This window comes from Typopeltis vanoorti, chromosome 6 (assembly GCF_054136105.1).
Source record: "Typopeltis vanoorti isolate ZY-2024b chromosome 6, IOZ_Tvanoo_1.0, whole genome shotgun sequence".
Taxonomy (NCBI): domain Eukaryota; kingdom Metazoa; phylum Arthropoda; class Arachnida; order Uropygi; family Thelyphonidae; genus Typopeltis; species Typopeltis vanoorti.
Window position 1 is genome coordinate 68,565,235 of NC_143554.1, and position 21,045 is coordinate 68,586,279.

Genomic DNA, 21,045 nt, shown 5'->3' on the forward strand with positions numbered 1-21,045 from the left:
TCTCTGTCTCTTTTTTTTTTTTTTTTTTTTTTTTTTGTTAACAAGTACTTCTTTTTTAGGGCGCCTGGCTATCAATCTCCGTCGAATGAGTGAGTCTTCTGATAGTTAGATTTCCACAGCTCCCATTTGTTCTTTCCAGTCCCGTTTCAGTTCTCCGGACGATTTTTTGAGGAAGAGCCGCCTTTCAACTTATTCTTGACATAGTGTAAACAGTGGCTTGAATCGCACTTTTCCTGCAAGGTGTCAACTGCACGTAAACTAGCTCTTGTTGTCTGTTTACAGCATAAAAAAAAATTCTGACGTAATAGCTGCAACTACATTATACAGAAACCTGTGGGTTTCTGTATAATGTAGATGATGCAATATAACGAAATATCAAATTATAAACCAATGAAAAGTACCATTTAACTACTAAAAACTATTTATGTAAGGTGGTGCGGTTTCTATGAACGTGTGTGTATATGTGTGTGTGTGTGTGTGTATATATATATATATATATATATATATATATATATCAGGTACGCTCTTAAAAATGCTTCAGTAGATTGAAAGTACATAGAGGCATAGCCTGCTACTCTTAATTCGAAGTACGTTTTGATTGCTTGCACCGTTTGGCTGGCAAGTACAGTTTTAACGAGAATTCCCAATTAGCATTTAAGTACACATTTTATTTTGCATATCGCCCCGATGTTGGTAGAAATGAATATGTACAAAATCTGTTCTAAAAGTTCCGGGGCGATTATTATATTATATAGAAACAGGACAGGCTAGTGTGTTGTTTGTAAGCTTTGATGAATGACCACGAGTGTTTTTGGTGTTACTATATTAGTAATTGATGAACAGTTTGTGTGTCAAGTTTACGTTAAACTCGGGGGGGGGGGAACCACTTTTCAGATGCACGAAACAACTTTCGGGGTATTGCCTTAGGCCACTCAACGACATTAGTGGTTCAAAAAGTTTAAAGATAGTAAGCTTCGATTGAAGATGACTCTCGCTCTGGACGATCATCAACATACAGTCTGCACACATGATTTCGTGGCTCATTTTCGTGAAAAGGTCAACATTTCGCGTATGACTGTTAGAGAGCTAACCTATGGAATAGAAGATCCAGTTGGATCTCGCCACCAAATTTCTTGCAGACGGAAGATTTGGAAATGAGGAGGATAGCTGCAAAGTTTGTGCTGATACTTCTCATTCAGGACGATGAGTTCCTGACCCAAGAGAACATCACAGTTTTACTTAACCCACCAGATTTGCCTCCGGTGACTTTTATTCCTTTAAACTAAAATCTGTAGAAGACGAAGGTTTCAAGAAGTAAATGAAATCAAAGAGAAAGCGACAGAGCAACTCAAAGCCATTCCTTTTAAGTAGTTCTAGAGATCCTTCAAGTAGGAAAAATGCTGGGAATACCACATTGAGGTTGGAAGGGGATGTGTTCTTATAGCTCATAAGCTTTTGTATATAAACTGACGTGGCTAGGCATCTTGGCGTTAATGGTGGATAGAAATTTGAAGTTCAAAGGTCACATAGCATGTAAATACTTACAGGTCAACTGCTATGTTGAAGTGAACCTTGACATGTAAGTATAAAGAAGTCATTTTGCCTCTTTACAAGATCTTCATAAGACCGCATCTGGACCACTGTGCACAGAATTGGTCTCCTGGGTTTCAAGGAATAAAAGTTGTACAGAGAAGAGTTAAAAATTATATAGGGATTATGGAATTTCGATAGAGGGCAGATTGCGAGTATGTGGATTACAGGAGAAACGGGGGGGGGGGGTTGATATGATAGAGGTCTACAAACTTCCGAATGGGTGGTAAAGGATATCGTCGGATGGAATTTTTCGTTTTCCATGGAAGTTAACTTTGTTCGCAGTTAAGAAAGTGGTAAGCTAGATTTTTCTCTTACAGAGAAGTGAGTGGAATAATTTGCGTGGTGAAGTAGTGAGTGTATAATGTAAATTAGTTTAAGGGAAAGTATGACAGCTGGTTTGGGTGATGTGCAGCCTCCCTCGATGAGTTCGAAATCCCGGAACTGTTTTTTGAACAGACCACGTGTATTGTAAAACAGTACTTTTTGGAGTTACCAACAGTACTTTCTCTATTATTGCTATATTTTTATATACGAGTATATACAAGAGTAGAAGAAGTCTGTTAAAGAAAATAAAAAGAAGAAAGGGAAACTGGATCGACATATTCTGAGAGGAAATGGAATCATCAGGGATGCCATCGAAGGAAAAATAGACAGGAAAAAACCCAGAGGAAGAGTAAGGAAAACAGTGCTAGCTGACCTGCTGAATAGAGGCAGGTACACAACCTTGAAAGAGAAGGCTTCAGAACAGAAGAGAGTGGAAGGAAAGTTTTTGCTACTAAAAGAAGAACCTGCTCAATTGCTGAATACTTAAGAAGATATACATAGCATAGCATACGTCTGCAATAACGTTATCAGGATAGTAGCGACGTTAATTCTTAAAATATTTCTTAACAATTAACGTTACAAATCCATTGCTTTTCGCATGCACTTCTTCTGGAAATTGTAGTCTATTTATATTAAATTATAATTTATTCCTGACTTACCGTATAATTTAATAGATGGAAATAATATTTGTTTGGTTTTATTTTCAGAGTATTGTGATGTACGAATATTTGCCAAAACTGCTGGGAGAGGAGCCTATTCCGTATTCAGGTCAGTCTCTTTTTATTTTATAAGGACGATCATTATCAATCATAATCCGTACCACAATGGATAAATTTTGTTATTTTTCGGACTCTTAAGTCACCGAACTTATCTAGTTCAGTGACTGTAACATTTTTATACAGTCACCGCGCGTAATATTTTACTGCACTTTGCTTAGGTTGTAAACACGAATACGTATATTAATACAATTATCACACACGAGTAGTCGACATACACGCATCTTTTAATTGTGTCGTTTTAACACAGGGAAGGGACCGACAAGTAGTCGGACTACTTGCCGTTGCTTTCAGCGAGTTTCTTGTGCTGCTGGCTGGTTTAATAAAACGCCAGGGCGACATTTCTAAGAAAGCAATAAAACTAGAATTGATCTGAATTTGTACATAGCTCACGTGTGCAATTGTGAATTACTAAAATTAATTTAAAATACTGCTTTTTCTTCATTCTAATCGTATTTTTAATAAAATAGGTTATAAAGCAGACCTACATCCCGGAATCTGTCACGTGTTTCAGTCTGCTGCCTTTCGGTTTGGTCATACTCTTATCCCACCAGGTCTATACCGAAGGTAAGTAATAGCTCAACATGCGCTATGGCCTGTTTTGTCGTTGAATATTTATTTATATAAAGTTTGAGTAAAACTGCAAAAGATAGTGTAACAGCTGTATACTTCTACCTCCAGTATCTAGTTCAGGTGGACTTCAATGAAGAACTGCAAAAATACGCACGTTTTCCACTGTTCCAACAAAATGACTTGACGCAATTACGTGTTGTCACTGAGACCTGATAATAACTCTCCTAACTTAAACGAAACTTGATTGCCAAGTTTTAGAAATTGCCTTAATTTAATGGTATCAGTATGTTGATAGTAACGCTCAGCAACGTCGTCAATTATCGGAAGGCAAAACGAAAAGCTTGTACCGCAAAAATTTATGCGCACATTTGCATCATAGCGAGATTTTTGTCTTTCGTCTCAAATCGTTCGTTTCGAGTTAAATTTTCAGAGAGAAAACGATTATCAAACCTTGTCACGCTTCCAAGTTTGCATGCCTTACACGTGAAGGACGCAGTGAGCATGTTACTGTGACCATTAATTGCCTATTTAGTTGTCAACATCGTGGAAGAGCAAAAAGCTTGGCGATTAAACATCGCAATTGAGGAAAACGCGAATCTTGTGAAAGTCAAGGAGACATTTCGCACAGGATGAAGAAATATTTATTTAGCAACGAGAGTTTTCCTTTCTTAAGAATATAGGTTTAGGATAGTAACTGTACAAGCGTTTATATATATAAAAAAAGAGTAGTAAAATGTACAGCACTCTGTAGAATTGAACGTAATTGGCAAATATCAAAGCCCATTTTGATTGTCTGTTATACGAAGTCGGCATTTATCATCGAAATAATATTAATATTTTAACTTGCACGAGTTAGTCTTTTAAGTACTTAATTCTGTTGTAAGGACGTAGAATCCCTATACCAGTGCTGAGCTCATCTCTCGCTGAAAAAAAATTTACCTATAACGCAGTAACTTTAATTTCTAAAATGCTGCATCACTTGTGTGTGTGCGTAAGGCAGAGCAGATTTCACTTCGTCAAATTTAGACATTTATTTTTAGATTTCGAACAATGAAAGTCTATTTTTAAAATTGCCAACATTTTTGAAGCTAAACGTTTCGAATCCTTTACATATGTTTGCAAATACTGTAAGCTTTTTGTGGAATCAAAATTTGTTTTTCCTTGAAGTTTTTCGTCTTGCTATCAGTTAGTTTCAATAGACTACAAGCAAATAAATTGAAGACAATTTTTGATAAAATTTCAACTCTCTCCGATTTATTAAATTACTGTTTTTCCTTGTTAAGGACTTTCAATTATTATTCTGTAATAAGTTATGATTTTTACCCATTTAAATGGATGTGAATTTGTAAAACAACAAAATTCCAGTGAAGTTCCCACTATGACTTCATTAATTTCTGTATCGGAGAAGTTTACGTATACATACTTGCGTGTGCCATGTTGCATGACGCATGCAAAGGGCCACTCTTAGGAGTGTACAGATTTTTTTTTCCCACATGAGGAGGTCGGAGAAATAAGTTAGGAGAAACTTTACCTTGGTAATATGAACAGTGGAACTAAACCAAATTTTTAATCCTTCGCATATGTTAAAAAATACTATACTTTTCTGTCCTTCCAAAATTGGCTTTTGTGATATTTTAAATTACATCCATGACTGTTAACAAAAATTAAATGAAATGCTTGCTTTGTACCCTGCTCTAGAGACCAAACATGGCACTTCTTTCGAGCCATTTCAGGCTTCCAGTAAGCAGAATGGCGGTCTCTTACCATGCGATTAAACTTCTCCGCCACCTAGAAAGTTCACAAATCTATTCCAGCCCACAACCTGTTGGATAAAAGATTCTATTCACTTGGCCAGTCGCATACACGCTGTATGATATGCAAGTACTGAAAATGAAGAAAGGAAACTATTCCCAAAACAAGAATGGCAGCGGCATTGTAGCAAAGATAAGTGGCTGCTGGTTCCAAGAGGTCTGTAAATGAAGGTGACAAAGGGAAATACGGTTACTGGAGAGAATTCGCGTAATCTTTGGTCAAACTAATTTACCGGATATTTAACTCAGGATTGCTACAATCAATTTAGAATGCGAAGAATCTTGTACAGAATGAACTGCAGGAATCGGAAAGTAGGCCCAGTACAAGTCAATCGATCTAAAACGCTGACCATAAAAGAAGGTTACCAATGGCTGAATGTGTCGAGGCAATTAAAACAGCAAGAAGTTCGTGTACTCAAGTTGATTTATTTTGCTTGAGGTAAGAAATCCTTTTCGTCATGCAAGTGAATCTTCAATGAATTTATATTGAACCCTTCTCTGAAACTTGGTACAATGAGTAGATTCTATAAAGAAAAAGTACACAAAAAATTAGTAACCTTACCGATATCAATTATTTGAGAGGGGAGAAGTTGAATTTTAAATCGGCGGAGTGGCCTAAAGCCATCATACTTTTCCCAGCAAAGCGTGAACAGCGCATATGGGAGTATTATCCCTTACAATTTCTTGAGTTAGCAGGTTTTTCTTAAGAAGAACACCTAATAGACATAATGTGCTGGCTTCATGGTTTTAGTTATTCTGAAGGGTGAAATTCCTCTTCGTAAAAGGAACCCGATTTAATATAAATGCATTAGACGTGCGTGTGTTCGCCAAAAGGGAAAAATGCGTTTTTACTTTCTCTTTGTATGCAGCTTTCTTGACTGCGGAAAATCCAGAAAACTGGTTGGAAGCTGTGTTTTATTGTTCGGTGATAAGATGACCTTTGTTTAAAATTGGGATAATTACTTAGGCCTAGATGACCATCTACACATTGTAATACTTGAACTGTGTTTACCTTCAGTGTTAGCTATTTACTATTAAACATAATTTTTATCATGAAATTCATCAAAGGCTGACACATTTCTTTAATTAGTATTAAGAACATTTGAAAACCAAAGGGGGGAAAAAAAAACTTTAAATTAAATTAACCTTTTATCTCAACAAATTTCATCTCAAAATATTTAGAAATAAAATTATTCATTATTTTTTTTTTTTTTTATCTTCAAACATTTTGAAATATCTTCATAAAATGAGTACCTAATTAACCAACTCGTGTATTTTTATAGTGTAGTGCTGACTTTGTTGCGCCCGGACAGGTTCTTTTCTCCTCGCCCTAGTTGAGTACTTGTATGTCATACAAGTATTGTTCTCTACACTTACCAATGATTGGTATTTTCAAGTTGACAAATTCAAACACTGACTTTTTACTTACCCTATGCATCGGCATTTTATTTTCATTTATTACTTTGTTTTTGTATATTAAATTCTCTTCGTAGAAATCTTATACATGTGCGTGAATCTACTTGTGTATAAAATTTCAGCGGGAAGAGAGAGAGAAAAATGATTTAATTCAAAATGTTCGTTTTTGAATAACAGCTAACTTATTCTCACACGAAGATTAAACTTATCCCGCATCCTGAATGGAACGTGAAATTTAAGTCGTACTAATGCTGAAATGGATGCCCCGTCTGTTTTTAACCGGTAGATACATCTCACGAAGGTATTTACAAAATATTAAGAACACAGAAAATTCTGATTACTCAGGTTATGTTGAAAACGAGTTTGTGCATTTCTACTCATATATGGTAGACATTGCAATTTTTTTTGAAATGAAGTATTACCCGCAGTAATACTTTTTTTTTTCTATTTTTTACGTAAATCGGAAACTGCTTCTGGAACTTTTTCAACGTACAGTATTCTCAGACGGTGAACTGGTCTCACACCGAGCAACAAAATGCATCTCCCACCTAAAGACATTTACAAAGACTATTCGGACTTGCAGTTTGCTGGTTAGAGAGCGGCTATACTAACCACTAGATCGGGCAGCTTTAATCAAACGTACTATGCAAGATAATAGTTTACGATATGCTTCTGTCACACCCCGCTGATTTCTTGATCGAACTGGAAGAATGGGAATAAAAATCCTCGCGAACTAATCGTTGTAAGTTGGCTTCGTTCGATAACTACTGAAATAAGTCGATTATTTACTACGTTGGAGGTTTACAAAAAAAAATGAATATCCCCCTCCCCCATCCAACATGGGTTCATTTAATTATAAGTTAACCTCGGAACATCATTTAACAATGATGCTCATGCTTTAATTAGTAATCCTATTCGAACATGCGCTTTCTATGAAGTACATCATAGAAAGCGCATCTCCTTGTTGGAGAGGCTGATCTTCTGGTTCTGTTGGCAGTTAAGTCGGGGAAGCAGAGATAAAAAATCTTCCATCCATTTATATTCAACTGAATGTTTCAATCGAAACATTAATTATTTTTCTGTGTGGATTTAATGACTGATTCGATATCGTGCAACCGTTATATTGCCCCAGTTCTTCAATAACCCCCAAGAAGAAAGTGCAGTAGACTTTGTAGGCAATCTTGTGTTCTTTCATTATAAATGATCGCAATCAGGCTCAAAAGCTAAATGAAGTATCAAGCCATATACCCCCGTACACGGTGTATATGAAAAATAAGGAATAAGCTATGAAGCTGGCAAATAACAGTTGATTGTTAATAGTCCTGTCAGTTTTGAAGATTCCACAGAATTTTCTTTTGGGGCTTTTCACCCTGATTTTGTCAATTTATTGTTACTCTGGATGGAAGAGTGAGTGGTACATTGAAGTGGTACTTCAGCACGAAAATCTTAAATCATAGAACATTGTATGAAACAAATTGGGGAGTTGGGAAGGAGACTATCCAAAAACGCATTCTTTTCTTATTATAAGAAAAGATGCTAATCCTGAATAATCACTTGAAACATTACTATCATCTAGTTTACAATTTCAAATGGAATATATTGTTTCATTACTAACAGATGAAACAGACATCAGACCTGAGCCAGGGAGATAATGTATGAAGTCCAGTAACGATGATAGAAATTTTTATTCCGGGAGTTAATTTTTACAGATTTAGCATATAATAAATTTCTTCTGCTCAATAAAATATATAGGGAAAGGTAACGAACTCAAGTTCGGATTAAGGAAAGATTTTGGAGTGCAACTATGGCATGAAATCTTCACTTGAGAGGTGTTGACTCACTGGGGATACTCTACCTTTATTTTCCTAATATATATTAGGAAGTCTTAGTTCCCTATTCACGATTTGGCCCAAATTAGTACTGACCAAATCCATCTATTAGGAAAATGAGTGGAATGTTCATGTGCATTTTTTTGAACTGATATTTGTTCACAGCTGTCACGTAATAATTTTGTTTAGAAACTTCGCATGGATCTTGCCATCGAATGCTAGCAGAAGAACTCATTAAGCATATAGTCACACGATTCATCCCACGTAATTTGCTGCCGGAGCAAAAGTCACATAGACATCACGACACGGGTGCAAACGTGAACGATGATCTCACATGTTATATCGCATGGTAACTTTTTTTAATGTGCACCGCTGAACCTGTTCGATAGAAACCAAGGCCGGAGCTTATTACTCTTTTAAACCTCATCCGAAGAAATGCTACAGGGATAAGTGCACAAGAAAAGCAGTGCATTTTTAACGCCAAAGGCAATGTAAGCAGGTACAAGTTACTTCCTCCAAGGACAGACTGTCAGTGGACAATTTTACTTCGCTGTGGTGGATTGAGTGATTGATACTGCTCGTCACAAAGGTTATTACGGGTCCCATTTCTTCTTTCAAAACAAGACTTGGTAGGTCTGTAGCACCACATCTGGCGCCTGATTATCACCTCTTTCACAAGGTGAAAGAGGCCCTGAATAAAGGGCACTGGAATTTTGAACCTGCCGATGGAGTATGAGTGAATAAATATCGACCAAAAAAAAAAAAAAAAAAAAGCTGTTCAGGGAACTGTGAGACGGTTTCTTGCTTTGAAGACACTAAACTTAATTTTTTTTTATTTTATTTTAATGACTGGGTTGTGCAAGTTTTTTGTATGTAAAGGTCGATTTAATTCCAGTTAAGTTTCCTTGATATTATCATAAATATCGAAATGTGATTAAATGACGCAGCTCATTACCGAAATGACGATAACAAGCTTGTCTGTACATTTTACTTTGCTTTACTGCATATGCATAACTACAATCTCTTTTAATTATTGCAGGGATGCTCAGTGCAATTTCACCTGGCCCAAGAGCGGTTACAAAGCGGTTAGGTTATGCTCCACCTGGTGGAATTCAGAGGTAATAAAGTGATATAACCGTTGCAAATTGAAAATATTAAGAGAGATTCCTGAAAAACAGTTTCTATATATAAATTATTTTTCCTTTTAATTTTTTTTTTCTCTAGGAAGTGTTGGAGGAATCTGGCGTGGAGGAATTGTTGATGGGAATGGCTTCTCAACTGGCCGAAAGGGAAGATCATGTACTTTGTTCGGACGTTAGAGGTAATTTAATTCTCGAAGTTAATATTGTTTATCTTGCTGTTCTCTTTGAAATAGCGGAATGCAAAATGGCTTGCAGCTTTCCATAATTATTTCATTTAATGTTCCTCAAGAGAAAAAAAAATTTTTTTTTCTGTTTATAAAAAATAACTTTTCAGGTATGTTTACATATAAATATAGTGAATACTCTATGGAAAGGTTGTAGCTTTGTCACGTGCTCAGTAGGAGGGAGGGCACTGTTAGCAGGTAGTCCGTCATTTGCTGTGTTGAGGAGTCAAGGTATCTCGTGCAGTAAAGCCGTTCCAGAAGTGGGTCGGCAAACAGTGAAGTCATTAAGCGGAAGCCTAGTGTTAAAAGGGTTTTCGTTCCCCCCCTCCCCATATTTCGATTTCTTTTTCTTCCTGTGTATTGCTGTTAGTTACTTGACTGTACATTTTTTTTTCCCCTTCAAATCCCTATCTTTGTTTCTATACTGGAGGTCGTGCAAACACTCACATTCTACCATGTCATGAGTGACAGTTGTAGTAGCACCTCCCTGTCTAGAGGGGACCGTTTAGGCATGTCGTGAAAAGGGTGGATTGTATTGAACATCGGAAGCGTTCATTATCAGTGACGTACTGGAGGAAAAAAAAAAAAAAACACCTGGAGGCAGTGAAAGAAACATTGACTCCGGTAGGAAATTAGGGGGGAAAAAACAACGAATTATCTCTTAATTATATGTAAAATGTACACTTATTTACAGCGAAACTACCCAACTTCGCACGGTTATTATTTTGATAGTTGAAATATGATGGTTCTTGAATTTTTGCACTTTACTCCAAATTTTTCGACATTTCGGGGAAAAAAGTTTCTTTATTTTCCCGAAATTTGTGGGGAAATAAGCTTTATGGGGGAAAATCCCCCCCCCCCATAAAGTTAGAAAATTGACAAAATTTTCTAACTTTATGGGGGAAAAAATCACAATGTGACATTTTGAAAACGACAAACGTGTTACCATCTTCCACGCACTTTTTTTTTCCTCCTCTCCATCTTTTGTTCTTGGTGCTGATGAAAAATATTTATTGATCTAAAATAACAGATAAGAAATAAATAGTACCAGTCGGTTCTGCAATTACTGATAATAATGAGCACAAAAAATCGATTTATACAATAGGTTTGAGCTTATTTTGGAGTTGGAAACACAAATTCTCTCCCACTGCAACTTTTGATGCAGTTACAATATAGTTAACCATGAGTGAGGTAATCAAATTTTAGATCGGGCTACAGCAATAATTTCGAATGATTGACATTGCACTTTATGATTTGATTCGGCGAATGCTGACCAACATAGAATTTGCAACCTACGAAATGCAATATCATTGGTCATATTTCGATACATTAAGTGTCTTTTCGGTCGTAAATACGAGAGACCTTTACGACTTGATATAGGAACGTATTGGACAAAATGAATTACTTGCACGCACCATAATGAATATCAATTAACCGTGAAGGATAATTAAGATTATTTATACTCTTCAAGTGGTGCATATAGCATCCATTGGAGGGATGAAAAAAAAACAAACAATTATTTGGGAAAAGCTCTTTGAGATACTCGTTTAATGTATTGGCAAACTTATGATGACAGAAATTGAATTATGATGTGGATTGGGGAAGGGAGAACATTCTATACCAATTATATAAACCTTACCGGCACACACTCAAGGTCTCAAGACTCGAGCATATTAGTACTGTATGCGTGGGGAAAAAATTCCGTAGAATCGGATGGGAACCACCGACCTATGACTTCTGAGATTCAATGCATGTACAAAAACATTTTTTTTGTAATCAGCATGAAAGCACTTCAAAATCATTTGCCATTAAATCTTTGTAAGATAATTTTCTTTGCTTTAGATGGCGCCCCTCGGATGGTTAGGATTAACAACTATCTAGTTGAAGTCGGGATTTTAAGAAGGAACTTACAGGCAAAAAAAGGGGGAAAAAAACTATTATGGTGATGGTAGATAGCATAGTGTGAATAATCTGCTGTATAGATAGTGGGTTGTGTGGCGTAGGGTGCCCTCCTACGATTGAGCCCTTGGATACGATGTTGAAGGTGCAAAAATATATTAAGTTTGGGTGACTAACACAAGTACCCGCCAAGGGGGGGGGGATATGTATAATAATAAACTAAAAGTTTAAAATGCTATGAAATCAGTAATATTAATTGAATTATTTGCTTTCACTCAGACTTGAATCCATCTAGGATGGACGGTATGAACATCGTGAATTGCTTAAATTCATATTTACATCACAACATTACTTGTAATAACTAGCACATGAGTTTACTAATCTGTTTTTATATTTTTGAGGTTGAAAAAAAAAACCTAATCACATTCTTATTAATCTATATTTTTACTTTTTACATGCATATTTATAATGCATAACAATACCAGCATGTTCAAAATTGCTAAATAAATAATCAATTTTCTTATGTACCCCGAAAGGTGGTATAGGATGCCGTGGCAGTACTACATGACTGTCTCCTATTAAATTTCCATCAAATTCTATCGCTTGTTAGCATTCCAGTATTATCAATCGCATATTTCTGTCTTCTAGGGCACCTCTGACCACATCAATCCATCTACATCTTGGGTTTCCTCTGGGTCTTTCCTCCACTAACCTTTATTCTCCTATTCTGTTTAAATGACCAGACCACCTGAGATTAGTTCTGCTCACACATTTCTGAATACAAACAATGTCTAGTTCCTTCCGAATATCTTAATTTTTAATGATTCTGCAATCTATACTATCTGTTCATTTCCCTAATTATTCTCAGATCTGTAAGTTGGTTTAAATACTGTTCTAACCAAGTGTTCTCACCATATATCAGTGCTACTCATTTTCTCTATTTCCATATTTAATTTGTCATCCTTACTAAAAATGTGCCGAAATATTTTACTTCTAGAAGTTTCATGTTCCTGCCTAAATTAATCATGTATACATGCATACAAGTTCAACCGACAATCACGGATATCTGACCAGATCGAATATCTTTCTACTCCAGATGGCCGCCCTGAGCATAAATTGCTGCTTTATTCCAATCCTGTTAAGGTCATGTTTGATATTGTCATTCTACCTCATTTGGGACCTACCTCTTTTTCTAACACCTTCTGGATCACAGAATCTTGGTGACCAACTGTGAATGTCCTGACATTACAATTTAATTAACATCCTCCAATCACAGCTATCTTATTCCTGCTTAAAATTACATATAAGTTCAACGCTTCTACTAATGGTGCTGATAGTCATTCTACACATTTTCAACTCCACCAGAATGTGCTGTGTATCTTATTTATATGCCTTGAAATAATTTATAAACTATAATATCTCTCCGTCTCCTGTTATATAAATTCAGATTGAAGCTAACCAAGAGATTCTCATTATTATCACCATATAATCTTTTACACCCACTGATAAATCTCCTGAATGTATTGGATTATGTTGATATCCGTTAATAACCTTGAATAAAATTTGAACCATAATCACCATTGACCTGACCAGACTTGTATAATGGTATCACAATTTCCTTCTTCCTACAAAGGACGTTTCTTTAAAAATGCAGTCTTCTGGGCTTCAGTAATATGAATCCGAACATAAGTATTAATAATATCGGCTGAAATAATACTCAAATTTTTGTTATAAAACTCTTTTTAAAGGCCACCCGTTCAGATAATATCTTCTTACCGGATCCCTATATTTGCGTCAAAAGAAATTTCGCGTGAACACGTGCAAGTATTTGCAAATCCATGTCTACTTTTCCAATATTTCAATATTATCCTGGTCTTGGATAATGTTTCATATGGAGTCTTCATACGAAGAAATGACTACTTTACCACCTCCACATCAGAAATTATGTGAAAATTTTCAGTTACATATGCAGAAATTATATTATTTGCACTGTATTAACAAAACAATGTTAAATTTCTTTCGTTTTTAAATAATGGTCTAAATTTGTCAGTGAGAACAGACACCGTTTTTACACACACACATACATTATATATATATATATATATATATATATATATATATATATATATATATATATTAAATTAACAGCCTATTTTTTCTACCCATTGCAGGGTGAAGGCCTCTCCCGTTGCGGGAGATTTTGGGTCTACTACTTCCATGGTGACCCGTTCTATATTGGGTGAGGACAATCACAAATATCCATGTCTATATTGGTCTAAATTTGTCAGTGAGAACAGACACCGTTTTTACACACACATTAAATTAACAGCCTATTTTTCTTCCCATTGCAGGGTGAAGGCCTCTCCTTGCTGGAGGTTTTGGGTCTACTACTTCCATGGTGACCCGTTCTATATTGGGTGAGGACAATCACAAATATCCATGCCTATGCGGGATTCGAACCCGCAGCCTCTTGGCTGGAGAGCGGATACGCCAACCACTGGGCCAATCAGGCCGACACACCCACTATACACTTCAGTAGCGCACTCGAGATTTAATCTTAGTGGTGTGTGTGTGTGTGGGGGGGGTCAGTAGACGATTTGAGAATACACATTGCATACGACCTATGACTGAGCATCTGCAGTGATCGCTAATACATGATACCCGTGATCTCCTCTGGCCCGGCTCGGTCCGCCTGAGAACTATGTCGTTCGCCTTGAGTTCACAGCGGCCCTGATTCCTGAGAGCTATAGGGTATTCCCACCTTATGTGACCGCTAATTCATAAGTAGTATAGAAATAGAAGACACGGCACAACATTAAAAAAAAAAAATGAATTTTAATTGGGAAAAGTTGTTGGAAATTTTTTTAGTGTTTTTTCCTTTTTCGTTTTGGGGAACGGGCCCCTCTGGGTGCGCCACTGATACTTAAATTCAAGGTATTTTAAAGCATGAATTTTATTAATACTCTAAAGTTTTTAATTTATAGTATTAATTATAATCAAATGCTTTTTAATATCTTGAGTTTGAACAAAACTCAGGTCTGCCATTTTTCTATCTTGACATGTTTTTGTTGAAATAACATTTTTTTTTTCTTCTTGAAATTGCAATGAAACCCAAAATATTTGCATTCCTTAAATGATATATACATTATTCTGAACGTCAGTAAATAAAATATATTCCTCAGGACTGGCTTTCTTGTTTGCGATGAATCAAACAGTCTTTTAGTTTCTGATCCATTCATATTGGGATTAGTATGTTCACAGCTAACAACTCCCACCCCCAACAAACTTCCATTATATCCTTTCGTTGGCTTGATTACAGAAGAGAGGTATCATCTCTTCCCAAAACCTTTGACGAATTTTTAGCCAGTACGTCTGATTCTTCTCTAGTGAATAGAGAAATAAATTTTTTTTTTTGTGTGTATGTGTCTAGAATAGTGTAACGTATTTTTTTAAAAAAAATTTTATCTCTTCCCATACGAGCTCGAGCTGGAGAACGTTGAATCTCCCTGCCGGTCATTATCAATCCATATGATTCGTATTTGCAAGAGTAGTTAGTAGTCACAGGAGGTATCACTGTTGCTTCAGTAAGTATAAAATAAGCCTTTCGGCGTTATTAATTAGTGCCCTATTTTAAAGCTGGTTACCCAATTATGCCAACTGCCGTCCAGTAAGAGAGACATCTGATGAAGCATTGTTAATCTGAATCGAATCAATGCGTTACGAGGTGACGTGACTAATTTTGCGTTGATCATTTGACCTGTTGCAACGAGACTTGCCAGATGAGAGAAAAGAACTTATTAACTCTTTCTGGAGAAGATTTAATAACCTCGCACAGATTTAGTAACCTTGCACAGTAGATGCAGAGATGCTTCTAATATGTAGAATATAATGTGGGTCATCGGTCACTTCCAGGAATTCAAAATTCGGATCCACTGATGTCAATATATTTGACAGCAGGCCTTTTCTGTCACACCATCTGCTACATTGAGCTGCCTGGGTTTACTCAGTTAAAAGCAATTGCTTTTTTGCCGCAGGTTAGGTCCCACCTGAATAAATCATTGTGTATGTAAAAAAAAAAAAAAAAAAAAAAAAAAAAAAAAAAAACCCTCTCCTGGACGAACAAGAGAACCATCTCTTTAGTTTTTTGAGTTATAGTTTTTAAGACTGTTTCATTTGCGTACCATATCATAGTTGTTTAGACTAATATTACAGTTAAACAGCGCTGTCCTATATTTCCTGTACTTTATTAATTTTAGCGATAATCACTCATATGGTCAATGAGAAACGATATTCCTTGACTACAGCACTATTGTGTTATCATTCTACCAATTTCTCTTTCCAGATAATTTATTCGGTCCTATGGAATTTTCCAGAAGGGACTTAGCAGCTCTAAATATTATGCGCGGACGAGACAATGGACTTCCAGATTATAACACAGTTCGAAGATACTTTCAGTTGCCCGAAGTGAAGAACTGGAGCGACATCAACCCTGAACTTTATGAAAAGAAACCGGAGGTAATAATTTAAGCGTATTTGAGTGATTAGTTTGTGTTATGTTTAGTGCTCGCAGTTTATTCAGTTAATAAATCAATTAACTGGAAAGTGAAAAGCTATAAACAGTGTAGAACTTGTTTGGCGATGGTTAATCACATAGTAATAAACTACTTGTAATGAATGCAGTGCCAAATATTTAATTGCAAATATTCCTAATACGGAAAACATTTAATTTAAAACGGAGCTGTGGGTGTTTGATTAACAGTAAAGTCACGTATTTCTATTAATGTTAACATTTCCACGCTTCGGTTTGTATTAGTGCCATTATCCTGATTTTTCTGCCATTACATGACGTCAAAAAAGAGTCGTACAATGCAATAAATTCGTTTTTTATTATTAACATAATGTTCAAATAAAACTTCGTTTTGTTCCTTGTGTTCTAATAATTATAAAAACGGCAAAGCAATAAAAACGCAATTTCGATAAATAAACAACGACGATATATATTTGTAAAAGAATGTTTCAAGGTAAGATTTATTTAGTTAATAAGTGTGGCTGCTAGTTCAGAAAGAAAAGGGAAAGTGGCTTGGTGAACTGAAAACTTGCCGGAACAAATGATATGCAATTGTAGTCCTAGTTTGCCTGCAATTTGAGCGAAGCTCTGAGAGAGAGCCAACAGCGTGTTGATCTCATTTTATTATGAACAAAGGATATGACACACCTGGGATAAAAATGAAATATTCTTGAGCCAACACGTACTTTTATCTTCTAAATTTCTCTTTTTAAGAATTTAATCGTTTTCAATGGGTCTTAAAAACCCCTAAGTTTTAACATTAAAACTTAATTTATGTATACGTAATTCTGATTTAAATGCTTCTGCAAGCATCGATGTTTTTACATTTCTTTTAAGTAATTTTTAGTTTACAAATGTTAAGAGTAGAGTGGTGTAACGGCAAATTTTCATCCTCACCACCCCCGTCAAACCATTTCATTAAATTGCCCCCCCCCCCCCACACACACACCGTGGGATTTTACGGTATAACAGTTACGCCACTGTAAGAAGATGTTAAGTAACGGAAGTCAACATATTGCTTACACTTGATTCCAATTGTTTATTGCTTCTCATAGCTGTTTGACAGTCTCAGCCAGCTCTACCAAAACATCAACAATATTGATCTGTACATCGGAGGAATGTTAGAGACTAGTAGTGATGGCCAACCAGGGCCACTCTTCCGAAAAATCATTCGGCAACAATTTGAAAGGATCCGAGATGCCGACAGGTTCTGGTTCGAAAATTCTCAGAATGGGTAAGTTTGCAGTCTGAAAGAAATTGAAAAATTATTAACTCCTTAATTTATATTTGATGGTTTATATAATGATAGTACAACTGGATTTCAAATAGCTCTCTTCATTCCAATTCCAGTTTTTATATTGCTGTAAGAAGATTGGATGTTTGTTTTAATATTTTATTGGATATCTGGCGATACGATAAAAATGAACTTGCAGGGTATTATGAGTGATATATTCAATATCTTGGCATGAATTAATAAATGGAAAATACAGACGTAGTGTCGCTTAGGATAGCATGAATACTAGATATTGGTCTAGAATTGTCTGTTCAGAATATTGTCCCGTTTGCCGCAAGTTTGATTGGGGGAGCTTCAATCGCTGTATCTTCTCTTACCGATTCCACAAATGCTCTGACAGGGGTATTCGTTACGTCGCCTACAACGGTGACGAAGCGTTTATTTTTAATGAACGGCATTATTTCTTTTCTTCGAAATGAACATTGAACAATATCTAGCGAAAAGAAGAAAAAAACTCAGTGTAGGAACAGACGTAAAAAAACTATTCTGCAAAGTGATACAGAATTGAAAGCATCATTACTCAAATTTTTTTAAAATTCATACCATTAGTGTTTTTTATTAGAAGGAAAGCAAACTTGAAAATAGCATACCATCATTTGTCAACTGGTCTGTACAGTCTTCAGACCAAAAGTTGGTTAGCGAAATAGTGAGAACGATGCAGATCCTTATATACAGTTCCGCATCCCACTTTGCTGTTAGTTAACAAAAAGCAAAGCAAGCGGAAGGGGGGGGGGGAATTGAGAGATTTTAACGAAAATATATATATATATATATACAACCACCTCATCGAGGAAGGCAAAAAAGTAAGATGCGTACTAACAGACATCTATCATCTTTAATTGATTCGACGTGCGATCACTTATCACTCTTCGTGCAACAACAACAAAAAAAAGTCATGCCCCGATCTCTTATGCACCACACCTTTTTATACATTTTCCAAGAACGATTTCGTCCATATCCCCTTCCCTGCTTCGATCCTTTTGAAAACTATCCTTAGTTAACAACTTTCTCAGTCATATCATCCCTCCTTCGTCTGTTTACCCAACTCTGCAAATTGCATTCTCTCAACCTGCCATCATAGTTAATATTAAAAAAATCCGATACTGCTTTTTTGTTATCTTCCACTGAATTTTTCCTAGAGCTTTCTTCTCTCCTAGAAATCTATGCGCGGCAAACCAGATGTGGTCTAATCAAAACATTGGAATGATCACATCCTTATATTTGTCAACGTTCTTAGTATGACATTTCTTCGTGTCGTTTTTATCACTCCTGAAATATGTCCCTTGAACTTCAGTTCTCTGTTCACCAATATTCTAAGATTCCTTGCTTCCTCCATCTCCTCAAATACAATGCCTCCAATGTGATATACAGCGTTGCATTTCCAAGTTCCAAAGTGTAAAACTTTACATTTATTGGTGTTGAACTGGCATTCCCTACTTGTCCACACACATAGCCAGTCTATTCAAATCGTTCAGGAGTAAAAGTACATCAGTATCATTCCTGGTAGTTTTGACTAACTTTGCATCATCAGCAAATAGTTGAAAATCTTCTTGCAAACCACTCAATATCATCAACAGCCATGACGTGGCATTGTTAAGGATTAATTTAAAATAAAATAAAAACAACCATCCTGTGTCGTCTACCACAAGCCAGCATTTCCTTCCTATAAATTCTTGGGTCACATCAGATGTAAAGAAGTGTTTTAAAAACACTTAATGAACCAAGAAGGACAAAGCATTAAATGTATTTCTGGTATCTGGCTGGATATTTTAACTTCCTTTCATTTCCAACCTTCCGAAAATCTGAGAAGTGGGATGCATTTATGTGTACTTAATTATGCACAAAAATGCATTGAACTTTTTATAAATCTTATCATAATTAAAATGATTATCAACGAAGTGAACGGCTTATTTTAAATAAATTGGGAACACGTTGATTAAATGGAAATTTTGGTGATGAAGAGTCGTCGTTACTTTTCTTGCTCCCACTCATAGTACATTAGTACCAGGGAAAGGGGGGGGGATTAAGGAATTTTTATTATTTTATATTTATTACTTTTGTATTTTTACAGTCCAAAAACCCAGCTCCTGAGACCAAAGCTGGAACATTTTCAAGCCACTACCGACAAGAGGTGGTTGTCTCCCACTGTGTAATAAAAATTCATTGTCCACCGCGACATGTTGGTTGGCGTAGCTGGGGGGGGGGGGTGTCAACGCCCAGGGGACCTTCTCACGTGAGACGCAATTTTATTTTTAGACTACTTTTATTTATGTTAACTTAGCAATTTTTATTACTTAATTAATAATTAGTTTTTAACAACTATACTTACAACTAAAATAAACAGTGTTTTAATTTATTTCCCCTATACGTCATTTATCCTGCGAGCGGTTAGCCTAGTGGCTATGTGCTTCGCAACCATGTCTGGGAAAGGAGTGTCCTAGGTTAGATTCCCATCGATGACGTGAGGAGCTCAAGGATCTTCCTCAGCCATAGCCAAGTTAGTCGATCTTGGGCGTGGACAGCATGGTTCTCCCCCCCCCCCCCGTTCATCTGGGGTTTTTCGTTCCACAAACAGGCCCCCATGAACACACGTGGATTATAGTCATGAATATCGCGAACCGGCTGCATTAATATGCCAGTAACCCCTCATTAGGAGGGCTCAATCAGCGGGACCTCCTTTTATCCTTCTTCCGATAGGAGGCCTGAACTTTGCCTCCTATCCTTCTCGTCCATCCTAGGATAGGAGGAGGAGGAGGATACGTTGTTTTGACTTTTTGTAGTATTTTTGGTGTGCATTGAGAGGGGCAGCAAAAGCTTTAGCTACGCCACTGATTTAGCCAACCAGGCTGGCACATGAAACAAAGCTTCAAATTCCAGGCAACTTAATAGAAAAGTGTAACTTTCTTCACTGCCATTCACAACTAGTAGTGCTTTATTTTTCATGTTTTAACTGTTAAATCGCTGTGTTGTTTAATCTCTCCCATCAGTGGCTGTACCAAAACAGTTTCAGTAAACTAAAATTGATCTTAAACTTAAGATCAAGTGCACAAAACACTGAAATATGAAGGAGATGGAATATAAAGGCCCCAGGATATGCAAAAAAAAGTACCTTCTAGTTTTTATTTTTAGTCAACTTGCAAAGAGAGAAGTTCAGTCTGTTCAATTCAAAGCTTTGCAAATTGGTAATGGTTTACAAAAAATTTCCTAGGATAAAAAAAAAAATGTGACAGTGTGTGAAATTATGGTATTCAGCAGAAGGAAATGCTTCCTTTTTCTTTAGCTTTTATTCTTATTAGATGCAGCGCCATAACAAGGGTGTGGCGAAAGAGGTGCCCGCCATGGGTGCAACTAGGTTTTGGGTGCAAAACATTAAAAATAAATAGATTTAAAAGTCCACTATTTTATATTGTATTTTTAAATTTCAGCAATATGCTGCTTTAGACACACAAATTCTGCAACTCATTTTGATGGGGTTAATAGTAAGCATTTAACATATCGCATTTAGTAAAACTTAACTTGTTACATTTAAATTTTTATCATTTTTGGGTTGGGGTGGGTGCAAGTTAGACACTTGCCCCAGGTGCTTCATACCTTGTT

General features: G+C 36.2%; 1 protein-coding gene across 1 annotated transcript in view; it reads left to right on the plus strand.

Annotated features, from left to right (window-relative positions):
• LOC150105514 (dual oxidase-like) overlaps positions 1-21,045 on the plus strand; it is a 198,691-nt gene that overhangs the window by 87,354 nt on the left and 90,292 nt on the right. The window contains exons 7-12 of the mRNA XM_090394863.1: positions 2,625-2,685; positions 3,164-3,260; positions 9,362-9,440; positions 9,547-9,643; positions 15,930-16,102; positions 17,210-17,388. Coding sequence (XP_090250989.1) covers positions 2,625-2,685; positions 3,164-3,260; positions 9,362-9,440; positions 9,547-9,643; positions 15,930-16,102; positions 17,210-17,388 — 686 coding nt within the window. The remainder of the gene's footprint in view (positions 1-2,624; positions 2,686-3,163; positions 3,261-9,361; positions 9,441-9,546; positions 9,644-15,929; positions 16,103-17,209; positions 17,389-21,045) is intronic.